Below are 19,817 nucleotides of genomic sequence, written 5' to 3' on the forward strand. Positions count from 1 at the left end.
AACGGCGCAAAAGATGAACGTGCTCCTGTCCAAATTGCTGGTGCTGCAGTCCCTCCATTTCCAAGTGGTGGACTCTGCACCTTTACGAGAACTTATGGCTTGTGCCGAGGTGGAGAGTCCTAAGCCGTCATTTCTTTGCCAAAAAGGCAGTACCAGCCCTGCACACACATGTAGGACAGAAGGTGGGCCAGTCCTTGAGCCTGTCAGTGTCTGCCAAAGTGCACGGTAGCGATGATGTTTAGAGCTGTAACTCTGGTCAGGGACAATACATATCCTTTATGGCCCACTGGGTGAATGTGGTTCCTGCACAGCCACACCAGCAACTTGGCCAGGTTATGCTGCTTCGCCTCCACGTTCTCAGGCTGTTGGTCCTGTGACAATGTCTGCCTCTGCCTCCTCATCCTCCACCGTGTCCTCAGCCTCCACTGCAGAGACAATTCACAGTGCCCCTCCAGCATACCACATGTTCAGGGCACGACGGTGTCACGCTGTTCTGCACCTCGTTTGCCTGGGCGAACTGAGTCACATAGGGGAGGAACTGCTTTGTGTCCTTCATCAAGAAATCAAATCCTGTCTTTGTCCGCGACAACTGAAAATAGGAACCATGGTGACCGACAATGAGAAGAACATGGTGTCTGCGCTGCGTCAAGGAGGGCTGAGCCATGCGCCCTGCACAGCACACGTGTTTAATCTAGTTGTCAAGCGGTTCCTGAAGTCATCCACGCATCTGCAAGACATCCTAAAAATGGCCAGGAAACTTTGCATGCACTTCAGCCACTCGTACACTGCAAAGCACACCCTCCTTGAGCTACAGCGGCAGAACGACATCCCCCAACATAGGCTGATATGCGACGTTTCCACCTGTTGGAATTCCACCCTCCATATGTTTCACCGACTATACGAACAGGGAAAGGCCATAAACGATTTCTTCATTATCCAAGCGGACAGGAGTACTCCCCTGTGTAACTTCGATGTCAGCCAGTGGCAGCTCATGCGTGACACCTAGCATTTGCTCAGGCCCTTTGAGGAGGCCACGTTATTTGTCAGTCGCCAGGACTACGGGATGTACATGTCATTCCACTGCTTTATGTCCTGAAACAGATGTTGGTAAATCTGGCTGGTCAGGGGACTGGAGATGTGGTGCCTAGATCTCACGCCCACATAAGCCCTGTGGGGGCTGAACTGGAGGAGGAGGAGAACTTTGGAGCACAAGCAATGTGTAGCAAAATGGGTGTTTTTTCTACACATGTGACAGGAGAGGAGGAGCAGGAGCAGCCAGAGGAGCTACAGGGTGATGAGGAAGAGGAGGCAGAGGACCCAGACACACCGTGGCAGTATGCAGTGGAGATGGAGGGAGGTCACTTGCATAAATGGCCCGAGCCATGCTCACTTGCTTGCGTAGTGACAGCAGAATTGTCACCATTCGGCAGAGGGATGACTTCTGGCTCTCCACCTTGTCGGACCCTCATTACCGGTCCAAAATGGGGGCCTTTTTTACACCCCCTGAGAGGGAGGACAAACTTAAGTACTATAGAGACATCCTATCTAGTCAGTTGGCCGCTGCCTATCTGAGCCATCGTCCATCTTTTTGCAGGTCTGACCGGGGGGCCCTCTGCGCTCATGTTCCACTGCCATGCTGCTGGGGAGGGGTGGGGTGGCAGGAGCAGTACCAGCTCCATCAGCAGCCTGAGTCTAGAGTCGCTGATGAGCAGCTTTATTCACCCGCATAGTGAAGAAACTACTCACCAGCAGCTAGACATAGAGCAGAACCTGAACCAGGAGGTGGTGGCATACTTAGAGTGCACCCTGCCAGCCATCATTAAAGGCCAGTAGTTTGAGCAGAATCAGAGCAGGTGTTTAGTGCGGCGGGGGCCGTAGTTACCCCAAGAAGAACTCGCCTGTCCATCCAAAATGTGGAGAGACTGACCTTTGTCAAGATGAATCAGGCGTGGATCAGCTAGGATTTTCACCCACCAATACCTGATGCATCAGACTAGATCATCCATGGTGCCACACCAACACTTTGACAAAAGAGACTGGTTTCTTCTAGCTACCTGCCTCAGCTACTATTCTGATGCTGCCACCCGCCTGATGCCACACATCTGATGCCAAGTGATTCTTCTTTCACCTACTATCTTCAGCTGGTACTGGTATTGCCACTCACCTCCACACTATGTCATCTTGCCACTCTGTGGTCTCCTGATGCTGCTGCCACCTCCACACTATGTCACCTTACCACTTTGTGGTCTCCTGATGCTGTTGCTACCTCCACACTATGTCACCTTGCCACTCTCTGGCCTCCTCATGCTGCTGCCACCTCCACACTGTCATTGTGCCACTTTGTGGCCTCCTGATGCTGCTGCCGCCACCTCCACACTATCATTGTGCCACTCTGTGGCCTCCTCATGCTGCTTCCACCTCACAACTATGTAATAGGGCCACTCTGTGGACTTCTCATGCTGTTCCCACCATCCCCACTTCATGACTGTGCTACTATTTTGCCTTTCGGCCTGGCTGACATCATCATTTATTTTACCATTCTTCTGATCTGTCAGAAGGAAGGAAAAATGGGACGCAAAACAGATCTTGCCTGTGTAGCGGCTGTAAGGCCTGTATTGTCCCATCAGAATTGGCTTGTGATTTGGTAGCCAAAAGCAGGAGTGGGTACAAAACACAGAAGACATGCAAATATTCCATTCACGTGTCATCTCTGTTTTGGATCCACTTCTGTTTTGTTTTTTCATGATCAATGATGATGGATTACTGACCAAATGCTGACCGAGTGAAGGCGAATGCTCAACAGACAGGATCCATTTTTTGTGGGTTATTGTTCTGATGGATCAGAAGAAGGGCAAAATAATCAGTGACGTCAACACAAACTTACTGCTGACACCCTCTCCACTCCACTGTCCGGGGGGCTCTACTTGTATAAGCGTGTAATAGAACAGGTTCTGTAGACATCTATGTGGAATCAGCCGATGACGGTGTTAAAGGAGTGCGCTTCTTCTTGTGGCTAACATCGACCTTCATCGGCGCTAACATCGACCAGTTTTGGCCCCTTGACTGTCCAAATGAGTGAAGTGTGCAGTGATACTAAAGGGCAACGCCTGTCATCTGCATGTCACACGGACTCACAGTATTATTTTACTACCACAGCAGACTCCCTATGCGTGTTACTGCAAGGCACAGTGTTCTACAATACTATAAAGGCTCTCTGTAGCCAGGAAATAGCAGTTTTTTAATGCAAATAAATTTGTATCGAACCAACTTTTTTCAAAAAATTCGGCGAACTGGCCGAATCAAATTTTTTTAAAATTCGCTCATCTCTACTGATGACCTATTCTCAGGATAGGTCATCAATATCAGAACGGCAGGGGTCTGACTCCTGGCACCCCAGGTGATCAGGTGTTTGAAGAGGCCACGGTGCTCTTTTGTGCACCACAGCCTCTTCCTAGGTCAGTGACTTCACATTCATCAGTCTTGGCACAACTCAGTGCCTAGGTTGAATGAGACTGAGCTGCAATACCGAGCATAGGCATTATCCAATGGATGGTGCTGTGTTTCGTAAGCTGTGAGGAAGCATCACCACTCCAGTGATTGGCGGGGATGCTAGGTGTTGGACTCCTACCGATCAGATACCAATGACCTATCCTAAGGGCTCATCATCATTAAACACTTGGAAAACCCCTTTAATACACAAAAAATGCATTTGTGGCAATCTGGTTATAATATGTTTTTTATGTGCTTTGTGACCACAGGCACACAGGAAATGAAGGAGACCAGTCCAGGTTCAGGTTAGTAAAAAGAATACATATCAGTAACTAAACTATTGATTTTATACTTTTTGTCACAACTTTTAGCCTTCACATTTTATCCTAAAATGGCCTTTATCATGTAGACAAAGTTAAAACAAGGGACTTGCTAATGTATTGTGATTGTCCATATTGCTTCCTTTGCTGGCTTGATTCATTTTTCCATTACATTATACACTGCTCGATTCCATGGTTAGGACCACCCTGCAATCCAGCAGCAGTAGCCGTGCTTGCATTCTATAGGAAAAGGCTCCAGCCAATCTGGTGGCCTGGACCACGGGAATGCACATAGGCTGGCACTTTTTTCTATAGTGTACAAGCACGACCATCTCTGCTGGATTGGATACAAGAAGTTTATAATGTGATGGAAAAATGAATCAAGCCAGCAATGGAGGCAATATGGACAATCACAATACATTAGTAAGTGCCTTGTATTTACTTTCTATACATGATAAAGGCCATTGGCTTAAGTAAGACACCTCCTTTAAGCATTATGTTATTTTTTCCTTTATACAAGGGGTGTTCAATAAGTTATCTACCCCAACATGTTCTGTTAGTGTTTGAGAGCTAAGCTTGTCTGGGCAGGTTGAGAAAAGTCTGGACATGCAGCACACACAGTGGTAGTTCAGTCTTATAGAAGCACTAGAAGTGACAGGATGGCAAGTGCAGTTCAGAGCGGCTCTACAACGAATGTGAGGGATTTGCAGCTTTGTTTCGTGAATAAATTCCTTACAAAGGAAGAAAAGAAGCCTAAAGAAATACATGAAAGGATGATTGCTGTATATGGTGATGATGCACCTTCCTACAACCAAGTAAAGTTTGGGCCAAGCAGTTTAAATGGGCTGGGGAATCAACTGAAGATGACACCTTTTCAGGTCAATCTTTTGAAGCATCTTCAGAGAAAATGTGGAGGCCATGATTTTGGAACATCGTCGGGTCAAGGTCAGTGTTATAGCTCATGAATTAGGCATTTCAGTTGGCACAGTTACCAGTATTATTCATGATGTTTGGATGATGTCAAAACTCAGTTCCTGGTGCCACGAATGTTGACGCCAGAGTAAATAAACTTGTCGCCTACAGTTTAGCCAAGAGAATTTAGAGAAAATCCAGGAGGCTTCTATTCTTAAATTATTACTGGTGATGAAACATGGATCCACCACCATGATGCTGAGCCCAAACAAGAGTCCATGCAATGGAAGCACAAGGGTTCACCAACTCCAAAGACATTTTGTGTGCAGCAGTCAACTGGAAAAATTATGACAACATTATTTTATTTTTTTATACAGAATGTGTTTTATTACTAGAATTCATGTCACACGTGACAACAATTACTGGAGACACCTATGCTTCAACAATGAAGGCATTACTTGAGTCAATCAAAGAGAAACGCCATGGGACATTGTTGGCAGGTGTGTTGCTGCTTCATAACAATGCGCCAGATCACAAGTCTTGCAAATCAAAAATTGCTATCAGGGAATGTGGCTTTATAAAGCTTAACCATCCACCCTGCAGTCCAGCCCTGGCTTCCAATGATTACTTTCTCTTTCGCAACCTGAAAGATCGAAATTTTTACTTGGGCAATGATTTTCAGAAGATGGAACAAGAGACAAGCTGATGCTCCACTAAAAGAAGTGACTAATACGAAAAGTGGTTTTCTGAGAATTTAATACTGATGACCTATACTCTGGATAGGTCATCAGTATCTGATTGGTGGGGGTCCTACACCTGGGACCCCTGCCGAACAGCTGCTTGAGAAGGCACCGGCACTCCTGCGAGTGCCGCTGCCTTTTGCTGCTTTCCCTAGGCCAGTGACATTCATGTGTCATGTGGCCTAGACGCAGCTCATCCTCACTTAAGTGAATGGGGCCGAGCGCAATACCAAGCACACCCATTATACAATGTACGGTGCTGTGCTTGGTAAGCATAGAGAAGGCAGCGGCGCTCACTGGAGTATGCTGTATAGGTTGAAAATAAGCAAAGCATCAGTACAAATTTCAAAGCACCATAGCAAAAAAATGACCCCCACTACCTATAGTCAAGAATTTAAAACAGCAGCACAGTAGCAATAATACAAACTATGAATAATAGCACCCCACATTACAGTGCTAGGAAGCAAAAAGTCACCAACTTGTTATTCCCCACAAAAAGTACAATGTTCTTGCACATAATTGCCCCCCCCCCCCAACCATTGGGCCCTATAGCAAGTGCTGTGGCTGCTAGGGCTATACTTATACAAATGTATTTGTCATGAGTGTGTGTTGAATATAAGTATAATGGAGTCCAAGTAACACTATGGCAATGAAGAGGATGTAGGTACAATACCAGAGAGCTATGGTGTAAAAGACTATAGTAAAGAAATCCAAGAACTGGCAGAGAAAGGACGTTGGCTGAGGGGAAAGCTTGCTGTTCTTTATTTTGGAAGGAAGAACTGATGTTTGCCTGGAGGATCTGGAATTAATGGAAAGCAGACATCAAGAAACCCAGTTGACTGTCACAAACTGCTTTGAAACATAATACCTAAATAAAGCACTGTAGGCTCATATTGTGTCAGACAGTCTCCAGTGCTTTACTATACACAATTTAGGAATGCGCTGTTTAACCCTTTTGCTGCAATGGGTGCTTGGACATTTTACTGGTAGCTAGGACAATTTTCACACTTTTGACGTATGCAAATAAAACCTAAATAATGAAATTTAAAATTGCACTCAGGCCCATACCTTTATATCTTCTGCAAGAATACACCTGACACATTGTTAAAATGCCACTCAAAATGTTATACATTTAGAATACTTCATGCAATTTTGCATCAAAGTAAAATTTTTCATGAAAATTGCATAAAAGTTGATATTACTGGGTAAAAGTAAGACCCAAGCAGAAAGTTACATTGACCACACTTAAATAGTTCATATATACCACTAGATGAGGGATCTACATATTTTACAATGAAGAGTGGGAATGGACAGGATAAGGACAGTGTAAAGCCCCTATTAGACCATATGATTATCAGCAAATTATCGTGAACATGTGTTCATAGGAAAGCTCATTTATTATAATTGGCTCATATAATCGAGCAGCCAATGAATTAACGTTTGCTTGTTCATAGGCTCATGGGGATCTTTCATCAGGATGAAAGATGTCCAACTATCATCAGCACATCTCCCTGTGTAATAAGGGATACGTTGCAGATAATGAATAGAACAGAGTGAGGGACGAACAACTACTGTAGCAATCATCCCTCCAGCCCTCTGTTTGCATTGACTGTGTTATCAGGCCGGTGCAGATGAGCACGGTTGGATGCGTTCTCTTGGGCACTCCTTGCATCAGATAGTAAAATATGCACCATCTAAGAGCTGGCGTATATTTGAGCTATCATTTACATCAATTTTCAGAATACATTATAGTAAATTCACCAGGTTCGGAAGCCCATTCCCATCCCAGTAAGTCACAATAGTAAAAGAAGTTCCAATACGTGATCCCAACGGTTTTGCCGCTGCAGGTCCCAGTAGTGAAGTAGGTTAAATTCACAATGTCAGTATGCAATATATTCGGGAATGCACGATTCTCCACTAAACAATCTTCTTAATCTCTAATCCTCCGACTACGTACAGTAGGTATCAAGTGAGCACCAAATTACAAAATATCCTCCTTCCACTACAGCTCCTGTGGAAGGAAGCGCACTAATAGTGAAGTACTCTATTAGCTCCCCACACGTGCTTTCAGCTGTTATACTCACAGGGGCAGGTACGAGTTAGGCACATCAAATCAAAATTTTCCACGGAGCTTTCCTCGATTCTCTTGTTTCTTCTGTAATCTACTAGAGCATAAACACTCCAATAGTGCAACACCACTATTCACTTTTACATAAAATTATTTTAATATACTCACAAGAGTAGGTTGACAAACAGCATAAAACAACTCTCAACCCGATAATCCTGCCCGACCCGGGTTTCGCCAAAGCTTCTTCAGGGGCGTACCTCCCAAAATCGAACAGTGTCATTAAATACCCTCCACCCTCCCCTCTCTGTCTCAACCTACACATTATTTTGATAAAAACCCACCAATTTCTACCGCAATTAAAATACATTTCTTCCATTCATAATTTCGGCCATTAATTCATTCTGTTCCATTCATTTCCTTTTCTTTACTATTCAATAATCACTTTCAGTTCTTACACACCAGCCAGGGATCACATGTTCCACTTCCACCAATCCAGCTACTAGTAGCATACACACCCATTACTTTCCTCCACCACTCCATTCATAAAGTCACACTCCGCTCTCCACCCTAAACGACGTCACCTCCTTCTCCCTCCCACCACCCAGGTAGGTAAAAATCTTTTCGTCTTCTCCTGGGGGCTTTTTCCACACCTTATATTCACCTATTTCACGAGGCAAGGTGTCAAATCAAACTTGACATTTAGTCCTTTTGGTTGGATCGTATCTAACTCATAAATCCACTTTACTTCCCGACGATCCATCTTTGCCACGAAATCTCCTCCCTGCCAGTTGTCCTTTACTACCTCCAATCCCGTAAACTTTAACCCTTTTGGGGTTTTTTGCTGGACCATTTTAAAATGTAAGGACACCCCATGGGTTTCTAAACCTTTCTGCCAAAAGGGCAGATAAAAAGGATATATCGTAATTGTACTGATGTCACTACGTTCAGGGAACAAAGTTTGGCTATACAGGAACGGTTTGTTGAGAAGGGATATAAAAAGGAAGACTTAATAAATTGTAGTCAAGAGGTAGAAAGGAATGGGGAGAAAGTGAAGAGTAATGTGGAGAAAAAAGATTACAGATACTCCTTTATAACACAGTATACAGCACATGTTGGATTAGTGAAAAATGCCATAAGAAAAAACTGGGGGGTACTTAAAAACGACCCAGTCCTAGGAAAAGAAATACCAGACCATCCAGATGTCATTTTTAAGAAAGCCCCTAACCTTTGGAATCGATTAGTCCATAGTGCCCTCCCTGTGGACAAAAAAAAAAAAGATCGGGACAAATTCACATGGTGCAACTTTTGCCTCCCATGCTAGAATAGAGTTTAGGAGAAGGAAGAAAGAACAGTGTCTTTAGTACATTCTAGGATGAGACAAAAGGATTTCGGGATAGTTGAAGAAATAACATGCGAAACGTCAGGAGTAGTGTACATGCTGGAGTTCCCGTGTGGCCTCCAGTATGTCGGCCGGACAACTAGGCTGCAGGAGCACAAAAGAAACCTAAAGAAAGGTTTAGAAACCCATGTGGTGTCCCTACATTTTAAAATGGTCCATCAAAAACCCCCAAGAGGGTTAAAGTTTACGGGATTGGAGGTAGTAAAGAATAACTGGCGGGGAGGAGATTTCATGGCAAAGATGGATCGTCGGGAAGTAAAGTGGATTTATGAGTTAGATACTATCCAACCAAAAGGACTAAATGTCGAGTTTGATTTGACACCTTGCCTCGTGAAATAGATGAATATAAGGTGTGGAAAAAGCCCCCCATGAGAAGACGAAAAGATTTTTACCTACCTGGGTGGTGGGAGGAAGGAGGAGGTGACGTTGTTTAGGATGGGGAGCGGAGTGTGGCTTCATTAATGGAGCGGTGGAGGAAAGTGATGGGTGTGTATGCTACTAGTAGCTGGATTGGTGGAAGTGGAACATGTGATCCCTGGCTGGTGTATAAGAACTGAAAGCGATTATTGAATAGTAAAGAAAAGGAAATGAATGGAACAGAATGAAGTAATGGCCGAAATTATGAATGGAAGAAATGCATTTTAATTGCGAGAGAAATTGGTGGGTTTTTAACAAAATAATGTGTAGGTTAAGACAGGGGGGGAGGGTATTTAATGACGCTGTTTGATTTCGGGAGGTACGCCCCTGATGAAGTTTTGGCGAAACCCGGGTCGGGCAGGATTATCGGGTTGAGAGTTGTTTTCTGCTGTTTGCCTACTCTTGTGAGTATATTAAAAGAATTTTATGTAAAAGTGAATAGCGGTGTGGCACTATTGGAGTGTTTATGCTCTAGTAGATTACAGAAGAAACAAGAGAATCGAGGAAAGCTCCGTGGAAAATTTTGATTTGATGTGCCTAACTCCTAGCTGCCCCTGTGAGTATAACCGCTGAAAGCGTGTGTGGGGAGCTAATAGAGTACTTCACTATTAGTGCGCTTCCCTCCGCAGGAGCTGTAGTGGGGGGAGAATATTTGGGAATTTAGTGTTCACTTGATACCTACGCAGTCGGAGGATTCGAGATTAAGAAGATTGTTTAGTGGAGAATCGCGCGTTCCCGAATATTTTGCATACCCATTCCAGTAAGCCCCACCTACATTCCAACCACTTTTTGGGAAAGTGGCTTCTGCAATGGAAAACAGCAAAAGATGCCCCTTTTTTCACAAATCATTTGTGTGCCAAAAGTGCCATAAAGGACCTATTAAAATCGGTAGAATCTATCATGAATCAACAGTATCCAGTATTGCTCTCGTGACTCCATTATAACCAGAAGACGCCAGTGTGAACAGAGTCTCTTAATAACTTTTATTTACACTTTGGGGAAGTTACAAACGTTTAAGAAAAATGAAGGTTGGACCTTCCCTGTAAAAGCTTACAATCTAATAGTGGGAGGGACACCATAGGTACAGAGTGTAAATGGTCTCCAGAAGATAAGCACTTTCTGTACAAAATGGAGGAATAAATCGGCAAGAACCATTCAGGAGCCAACACAGATATAAAGCGGGGTGATGCAACCAGGGCAGCAAATAAAGAACCCAGTGTAAGAGTTGTGTGTCAGCTTTTTATGGAAATGTTTGATGCTTTTTTTAAACCAAAAGTGGACCCAACAGGAAGGAGAAGTATAAGTCCTTCATTTATATTTCCCTTCTAACCCCCTTCCGGCTTTGGTTAAAAGAAGAAAAAAAACAGCACCAAAAACTGGCACAAAAAGTTGTGTGTGATACTGTGATGAATACCACCCCTCGTGCCCGCTGACGTCAACCACGTCGAGCTCACGAGACCTGGTATGATCACAGGGTTTACCAAAAACGGGAAGTTACGCCCTCCAGGGGAGCACGTAAGGTCAGGTTGGTATAGCTTACACACACCTTCTGTCCACGCGGGCACAGAGAGGCAACAAGCTGAGAGAGCCTGGTCACTGCCGCAGTGAAACAGCGACTCCTCAGCCTGGGTATCTGCCACCAGTTCTAGTTTGATATAAACCCGGTCCGCTAACGGGATTATATAGGGTCAGAAACCAACCCGCGGTAGCTTATAACTAGGCCAAAACACGGACGTGGGGATTCGTGATCGAGATACAAGATAGCACAAGATTAAATTATAGATTTAATCGCCGTATGGGCACACTAGATAATACACAATATACACAGACAATATATATAGTGGTCTGAGGTTACAGATTACAGGTTATATGGTTACAACAGGGTTAAGCAGGGTAAAAGTCAGTTACCAAGTATGATGAAAGTTCCTTGGAGATGTTCTTTGCTGCAGTCCACATGAAGGGCCATGAACTCAGCTATTTCCTGGGTCCCTCTAAACACATGTGTAGGATGTGACCCCTCTTCAGAGAAAGACGCGCCTACTTGCTGGCACCAGACTTTTAACCTGTAGCCGGCCCCTCCCCTCCCGGCCTCAGGGAGGGGTCCACTCCCCCTCTTCTGGGCTGGCAGCAAATGACCCACAAAACCCTTTAGGGTTCATAGCTCCAGACCAGAGGGTCATAGGGAGATGGTTCTGGGACCAATGGACCTGCCTGGGTTTCAGCTACAAGTAGAGCCCAAACCTGGTACCGTTATGTGGTTTCTATGGGGAGATATGGATATCTCTCTACCCTGACCTAGTCTCAATAAACAAAGACCATGGGAACGTACCTCATGGCCACCGGGACACAAATATGTATCCGGTTTGCGCCTGCGATGGCCAGGCGGTTCATAATTCCTTATGAACGGTAGGTGCCAACATGTCTGGGAGGTCTCATTGATCCTGGGCAAAGGCAGATACCCCCTGCTGGGGGTTTTCCTGCAATATTCCTTTGGCTCCAACCTGGTGGAGGTGAGGTGTGACCTTCTCCTTGAAGCCTGGACCCCCTGCGGGGGGGTGGAAACAAATTTTGCATGTACACTGAGTATGCCAAGAGGCCTGGGGCTTTGAAGCAGGGAAGCAGGGCCCTCCTGTGGAGTTTATTTCCTCTGCTATCTGTCAGCACATGGGGGTGTAAATATTAATCCATATTCCTCACACCTCCCCCTTTTAGAGGGCGCCAGGGGGCAGCACATTCCTGTGTTCCCCCGTGCGCCCATCCGCACCCTCTCCTTGTCGGGATAGCCCATCGGCGTTCCCGTGGTCACGGCCCCTTTTGTGGCGAATGGTCAAGTGATACTGCTGGAGAGCTAGGCTCCAGCGTAGCAGCCTCCCATTCGTCCCCGATACAGTGTTTAACCAGCTGAGGGGGTTGTGGTCGGTCTCCACCGTGAAGCGGCGCCCGTATAAATACGGCTGCAACCGTTGCAGGGCCCAGACAATTGCCAGGCACTCCTTCTCCATAGTGGAGTACGCCACCTCCCTCGGCAGGAGCTTCCGACTCAGGTACAGAACGGGGTGTTCCTGGCCCGTAGTGTCAACCTGGCTGAGTACGGCACCGAGGCCAAAATCACTGGCGTCGGTCTGCACTATAAACGGCAGCGTGAAGTCGGCCGCCTGTAGTACAGGGAAGCTCGAGAGGGCGGCCTTCAGCGCTCGGAAGGCCGTCTCGCAGTCGTTCGTCCAATCGACTGCGGAGGGCAGCTTCTTCTTGGTGAGGTCCGTCAAGGGCTTCGCCAGGCTACTATAGTGGGGGACGAACCTCCTATAGTACCCGGCGGTGCCCAGGAAGGACATCACCTGCTTCTTGGTCCTGGGGGTGGGCCAGGATGCGATAGCATCCACTTTCCCAGGCTCTGGCTTAAGGGTCCCCCCGCCTACCCGGTGCCCCAGGTAGTGGACCTCGCTCATGCCCAGCTGGCACTTTTCCGGCTTGATGGTCAAGCCTGCCTGGTGGATCCGCCCCAGCACCTGTGTCAGGTGCTGTAGGTGATCCTCCCAGGTGGGACTGAAGACGGCAATGTCATCCAGGTACGCGGCCGCGTACTCTTCAAGTCCCTTAAGCAGCGTGTTGACCATCCGCTGAAAAGTGGCAGGGGCATTCTTCATGCCGAACGGCATCACTGTGGATTCATACAATCCAAAGGGAGTGATAAAGGCAGAGCGTTCCCGCGCCTCCTGGGTCAGGGGAATCTGCCAGTACCCCCTGCTCAGATCCATGATGGTCAGGTACCGGGCCCCGGCCAACTGATCGAGCAGGTCATCGATGCGTGGCATAGGGTACGCATCGGTGACCGAGACAGCGTTGAGTCCCCTGTAGTCCACGCAGAACCGGGTGGTCCGGTCCTTTTTAGGGACGAGGACCACAGGCGAGGCCCAAGCGCTGTTGGATGCCTGGATGACCCCCAGCTTCAGCATCTCGTCAATCTCCTGGCGCATGTGTTGCTGCACCTCCAAGGAAACCCGATATGCTGAACGCCGGATTGGGGGGTGATCCCTAGTGTCCACGTGATGGACGGCCAACTCCGTCCTTCCGGGCTTGTTGCTAAACAACTCCCGGAAGGGGTGAAGGGTGGCCCATAGCTGGGACCGTTGGTCCTTCAAGAGCTGTTGGCCCACCTCCACATCCTCGATGGACCCACCCGCCTTCACCTGGGTGAGCATGTCCAGGAGGGTTTCCTCCTCCCCCTCTTCGGGGAGGTTGCAGACAGGGAGGGCACATGCCTCCCTCTCATGATGAGCCTTCATCATGTTCACGTGGAAGGCCTTCTGCCTTCCTCGGGCGTGGTCCAGGGTGACCAGGTACGTCACGGCATTGAGGCGCTGATGCACGAGGTACGGGCCTTCCCAGGCCGCCTGAAGCTTGTCCTGAGGTACGGGGACCAGTACCCATACCTTCTGACCCACCTGGTAGGTCCTCTCACAAGCATTCTGGTCATACCATCGCTTCTGGTCGGCCTGGGCCCGCTCCATATTATCGTGCACCAGCTGCGACAAGGCCTGCATCTTGTTCCGGAAGCGCATGACATACTCGACGACCGACACTCCAGGGGTGGCTACCTCTCCCTCCCAGGCCTCTTTCACCAGAGCCAGGGGCCCCCGCACACGTCGCCCGTACAGGAGCTCGAAGGGGGAGAACCCCGTGGAGGCCTGTGGGACCTCTCGGTAGGCAAACAGTAGATGTGGGAGGTACCGCTCCCAGTCACGCCCGTGGGAGTCGACCAACATCTTAAGCATCTGCTTTAAGGTGCCATTAAATCGTTCACACAGGCCGTTGGTCTGTGGGTGGTACGGGCTGGTCACCAGATGTTGCACCTGTGTTTGCCTACAGAGGGACTCCATCAATTGCGACATGAACTGGGTCCCCCGGTCGGTGAGCATTTCCTGGGGAAAGCCTACTCTGGAAAAAATCTCCAGCAAGGCAGTAGCCACCTTGTCGGCCCGTATGGATGACAAGGCTACCGCCTCCGGGTACCGGGTGGCATAGTCTACTACCGTCAATATGAAGCGTTTCCCGGAGCTGCTGGGAATGGACAGCGGTCCAATGAGATCCACAGCCACCCTCCTGAAAGGCTCTTCAATTATGGGCAGCGTTACCAGTGGGGCTTTGGGGCGCCGCCCCGCCTTCCCCACCCGCTGGCAGGTGTCACATGAACGGCAGTAGGCAACCACATCAGCCCCCATCTTTGGCCAGTAGAAATGCTGGGCTAATCTGGCCCTTGTCTTAGCGATCCCTAGGTGTCCAGCCATCGGAATCTCATGCGCAACCTGCAACAACTCCGTCCTGAACTGATAGGGTACCACTAGCTGTCGGTCCCTAGGCCACTCCTCCCGTGAGCCCGGCTGGACCGTGACCCGGTACAGCCGTCCTTGGTCCCAGACCATCCGCTCAAGGTCTGAGTCCGAAGGGGGCTGTTCCGCTTGCTCCTTGAGAGCGCTCAGGCTGGCGTCAGCCGCTAACGCTGCCTGAAACTCCTGACTGGACGTGGCCAGAATAGACGAGACTGCCACGTCCCCTGTCAGGTCCCCGGGACCTGTCTCCTGGCCTCCCTCTGACTCGGCAGCCACTTGGTCGGAAGGGGGAAAGCCATCAGACCCCTGAGGGGCCCCTAGGACCCCAGCACTCCCACTGCGCGTGACAGCAGCTATGGCCGCTGCCACTGCTGGTAGTGCCTGCTTTCCCTTGGCTCCCGACCAAGTCGCCAGTCCAGACGAACTAACCTGGCCCTCTGACATCCCAGTGGGGGAGGAACCCTGCACTGAGGCTTCACCTGGCAGCCCTACTTCTCCTGGGACAGCCCTGACCTCATTTGCATCCTCTTCACTCGCAGCTGTCTGCCCCCTGCTTGTCCCCTCAGTCACCACACTGGAGGACAACAGGGTCCAGCAGGCTTGCTGGCCACAGCCTGGGGTTTCAGCCCAGCTGGCAGGAATGACCCCCTCCCCACTAAGGGGAGAGGCACTCATTACAGCCCCCACCCCCACATCCCCAAAAACAGGCATGATAGGTACATTCACAGTATCATCAGGGGGGGGCATTACAGGTACATCACGTTCTGGGGAATCGGACATCGGGGGGTCAGCGGCCACATACTTAGACACAAGCCGCCCCAGGTCTGTCCCCAGCAAAACACTGGTGGGGATATTTGCGGATACCCCCACCTCCCTTACTCCTCGACCGGCGCCCCAGTCCAAATAGACCTTGGCGACGGGCAGCGCCGGTTCTACCCCTCCAATCCCGGAGACAATGAGGGATCTCCCGGGCAGTAAATCATGGGGTGCCACCAGTTCAGGCCGTACCAGTGTCATTTCCGCGCCGGTGTCTCTAAGTCCCATGGCCACGGCCTGGCCCACGGTGACCGGTTGAACATTGTCAAGGGACCTCCCACCACCCCCACCCACACACAACACAGTGGACGGTTTCCGGGTTGATGACTGGGACGGATCCCTCGGGCGCTGGGGACACATGCCTTTGAAGTGTCCTGGCTGCTTACACAGGTGACACAGGCGGGGTTCCCCCACCGACGTGGAAAGTGCAGCAGGGGCCGGTGCCCACTTGGGCCTAGGGGCAGGGGTAGCAGGTGCAGTGTGCGTCTTACCCCCTCTCCAGCCGACCGGTTTCCGGGCCTCTGAAGTCCTGTTGTTGGTGTATTCATCGGCCAGGGCTGCTGTTGCGGAGGCCCCCTTTGGCTTATGGTCACGGAGGTACTGCTGGAGATCCTCTGGGCAGTTCCACAAGAACTGTTCTGTGGCGATGAGCTCTTTCAGCTGCTGGACGGTGGAGAGCTCCAACCCGGTGGTCCATTGGTCGACCGCTCTCAGCAAGGCCCGCATGTGATCGGCCCAGCTCTGAGTAGAACCCCGGTGCAAATTCCTGAGCCTTTTCCGGTACGACTCAGGAGTTAAGTTATACTGCCGGACAAGAGCCTGTTTGATGTCCTCATAGCTCAGGATGGTCTCGCTGGGCAGGTACCCAAAGATTTCAAGGGCTTTTCCCCTGAGCCGTGGCGTGAGGAATCTGACCCACTGGTCCTCTGGCAGCTGGTATTGATGGCAGGCTGTCTCAAATGCCAACAAAAAAGTGTCCAGGTCCCCATCTTTGTCCAGTAGGGGAAAGTCCTCCGCCCGCAGTTTCGGAATCCGGACCTCTGGAGACTCACATTGGGCTGGGGAGGGCTGCTGGAATTGGAGCTTTAGCTGGAGCATCTGTAGCTGGTGCTCACGCTCGGCCTGCTCGCGACGCTCTGCAGCCTCTGCTTGCTTGCGACGCTCTGCAGCCTCTGCTTGCTCGCGACGCTCCGCAGCCTCTGCTTGCTCGCGACGCTCTGCAGCCGCGAGGAGGAGCTCAGAGGCTGCCTGGTCTCCAGCCTGGAGACGGTCCATGGCAGCTTGTAGGAGAGCAGCTGAGCCAGCTTGGCTGGGGGGATGGGCAGGTGGATTGAGGCCCGCCGCGGACCTCACCTCTGGCGACTGGCTCCTTGGGGAGCTTTGGTTGTGCTCCCCCTCGCCTTCCACCTCCTCTCCGCCCCCCATCTGGACTGCATCCTCCCCGCCATCATTCAAAGCATCGGCCATCTCCTTAGCTCTTTTTCTCGTCATACTGGCCGTCATTGCACTGGATGGTCACTGACACCGACTGCAACCTGATGCCCACACACCTTATTGTATCTGCACTCAGACTGTCTAGTGTTGAGCTGATCTTAAGACTCCAGCAGCAAGAGCTACTGCTGGTCGTCTTTAGTGTCTGGGAGTATGGGTCTCACACACACTAGTATCTCGATCCCACCGCTGCCACCAATATGTGATGAATACCACCCCTCGTGCCCCCTGACGTCAACCACGTCGAGCTCACGAGACCTGGTATGATCACAGGGTTTACCAAAAACGGGAAGTTACGCCCTCCAGGGGAGCACGTAAGGTCAGGTTGGTATAGCTTACACACACCTTCTGTCCACGCGGGCACAGAGAGGCAACAAGCTGAGAGAGCCTGGTCACTGCCACAGTGAAACAGCGACTCCTCAGCCTGGGTATCTGCCACCAGTTCTAGTTTGATATAAACCCGGTCCGCTAACGGGATTATATAGGGTCAGAAACCAACCCGCGGTAGCTTATAACTAGGCCAAAACACGGACGTGGGGATTCGTGATCGAGATACAAGATAGCACAAGATTAAATTATAGATTTAATCGCCGTATGGGCACACTAGATAATACACAATATACACAGACAATATATACAGTGGTCTGAGGTTACAGATTACAGGTTATATGGTTACAACAGGGTTAAGCAGGGTAAAAGTCAGTTACCAAGTATGATGAAAGTTCCTTGGAGATGTTCTTTGCTGCAGTCCACATGAAGGGCCATGAACTCAGCTATTTCCTGGGTCCCTCTAAACACATGTGTAGGATGTGACCCCTCTTCAGAGAAAGACGCGCCTACTTGCTGGCACCAGACTTTTAACCTGTAGCCGGCCCCTCCCCTCCCGGCCTCAGGGAGGGGTCCACTCCCCCTCTTCTGGGCTGGCAGCAAATGACCCACAAAACCCTTTAGGGTTCATAGCTCCAGACCAGAGGGTCATAGGGAGATGGTTCTGGGACCAATGGACCTGCCTGGGTTTCAGCTACAAGTAGAGCCCAAACCTGGTACCGTTATGTGGTTTCTATGGGGAGATATGGATATCTCTCTACCCTGACCTAGTCTCAATAAACAAAGACCATGGGAACGTACCTCATGGCCACCGGGACACAAATATGTATCCGGTTTGCGCCTGCGATGGCCAGGCGGTTCATAATTCCTTATGAACGGTAGGTGCCAACATGTCTGGGAGGTCTCATTGATCCTGGGCAAAGGCAGATACCCCCTGCTGGGGGTTTTCCTGCAATATTCCTTTGGCTCCAACCTGGTGGAGGTGAGGTGTGACCTTCTCCTTGAAGCCTGGACCCCCTGCGGGGGGGTGGAAACAAATTTTGCATGTACACTGAGTATGCCAAGAGGCCTGGGGCTTTGAAGCAGGGAAGCAGGGCCCTCCTGTGGAGTTCACTCCCTCTGCTATCTGTCAGCACATGGGGGTGTAAATATTAATCCATATTCCTCACAGATACCATCATAAATGAGTGAGTAGATAGCAGTAACCAGTTTGCGATGTGTGTGGGTCATGGGCTGCAGATACAGGTGTGAGAAACCTATATGGCAGAAGGCACTTTGAACAACATGAGTTTTATAAAACACAATTAGAGTTGTGAATATGTGGAGGAAGTCTAGTAGTCCATAGCAATGAGTTCCATTTAGAAAAGACAACTAATCAGTGATTAGTAATCCAGCATTAGGTTGTCTGACTACTTACATTTAAAAAAAGAAGGTTGGTGTAAACTAATAAAATAAGTCAATGCCTCACCTTACTCATCCCTTACTACTCTTGTTCTGAGCTTCATGCTTCCTACTTCCTCTCAATACACAGGAAATGCTCTCTTAGCCAATCATTGCCTGAAGTATTGTCCTGCCTCAGCCGGCAAATGGCTCAGGGTCATTTCCAGTGTGTCCAGGGGGCCCAGGAAGCAGAGACTGAAGGGAGACTGTGAAGATTGGAATGGGAGTGGTAAGAGATCAGTAAGGTAATTTCTTTTTATACCAGTGAGAGCCTTTTGAAATATGTAAACAGCTGCACATCCCCTTTAACCACTTAAGGACCACTGGTTTATACCCCCCTAGTGACCAGGCCCTTTTTTACAAATCGGCACTCCACAAATTTAGCTGTTTATTGCTCGGTCATGCAACTTACCACCCAAATGAATTTTACCTCCTTTTCTTCTCACTAATAGAGCTTTCATTTGGTGGTATTTCATTGCTGCTGACATTTTTACTTTTTTTGTTATTAATCGAAATTTACAGATTTTTTTGCAAAAAAATGAAATTTTTCACTTTCAGTTGTAAAATTTTGCAAAAAAAAACGACATCCATATATAAATTTTCTCTAAATTTATTGTTCTACATGTCTTTGATAAACAAAAAATGTTTGGGTAAAAAAAAATGGTTTGGGTAAAAGTTATAGCGTTTACACACTATGGTACAAAAATGTGAATTTCCGCTTTTTGAAGCAGGTCTGACTTTCTGAGCACCTGTCATGTTTCCTGAGGTTCTACAATGGCCAGACAGTACAAATACCCCACAAATGACCCCATTTCGGAAAGTAGACACCCTAAGGTATTCGCTGATGGGCATAGTGAGTTCATAGAAGTTTTTATTTTTTTGTCACAAGTTAGCGGAAAATGATGATTTTATATTTTATTTTAAAACAAAGTTTCATATTCCACTAACTTGCGACAAAAAATAAAAACTTCCATGAACTCACTATGCCATCACAAAATACCTGGGGGTGTCTTCTTTCCAAAATGGGGTCACTTGTGGGCTAGTTATACTGCCCTGGCATTTTAGGGG

General features: G+C 48.7%; 1 protein-coding gene across 2 annotated transcripts in view; it reads left to right on the forward strand.

Annotated features, from left to right (window-relative positions):
• Window positions 1-19,817, forward strand: part of MACROD2 (mono-ADP ribosylhydrolase 2) — a 2,731,696-nt gene that overhangs the window by 2,522,667 nt on the left and 189,212 nt on the right. Inside the window, exon 14 of one of the 2 annotated variants that reach the window (XM_040429978.1) lies at window positions 3,759-3,794. The exons of the other annotated variant lie outside the window; for it this stretch is intronic. Coding sequence (XP_040285912.1) covers window positions 3,759-3,794 — 36 coding nt within the window. The remainder of the gene's footprint in view (window positions 1-3,758; window positions 3,795-19,817) is intronic. 2 annotated transcript variants of the gene reach the window in all.

The sequence above is a fragment of the Bufo bufo genome, chromosome 4 (genome assembly GCF_905171765.1).
Source record: "Bufo bufo chromosome 4, aBufBuf1.1, whole genome shotgun sequence".
NCBI classification, from domain to species: domain Eukaryota; kingdom Metazoa; phylum Chordata; class Amphibia; order Anura; family Bufonidae; genus Bufo; species Bufo bufo.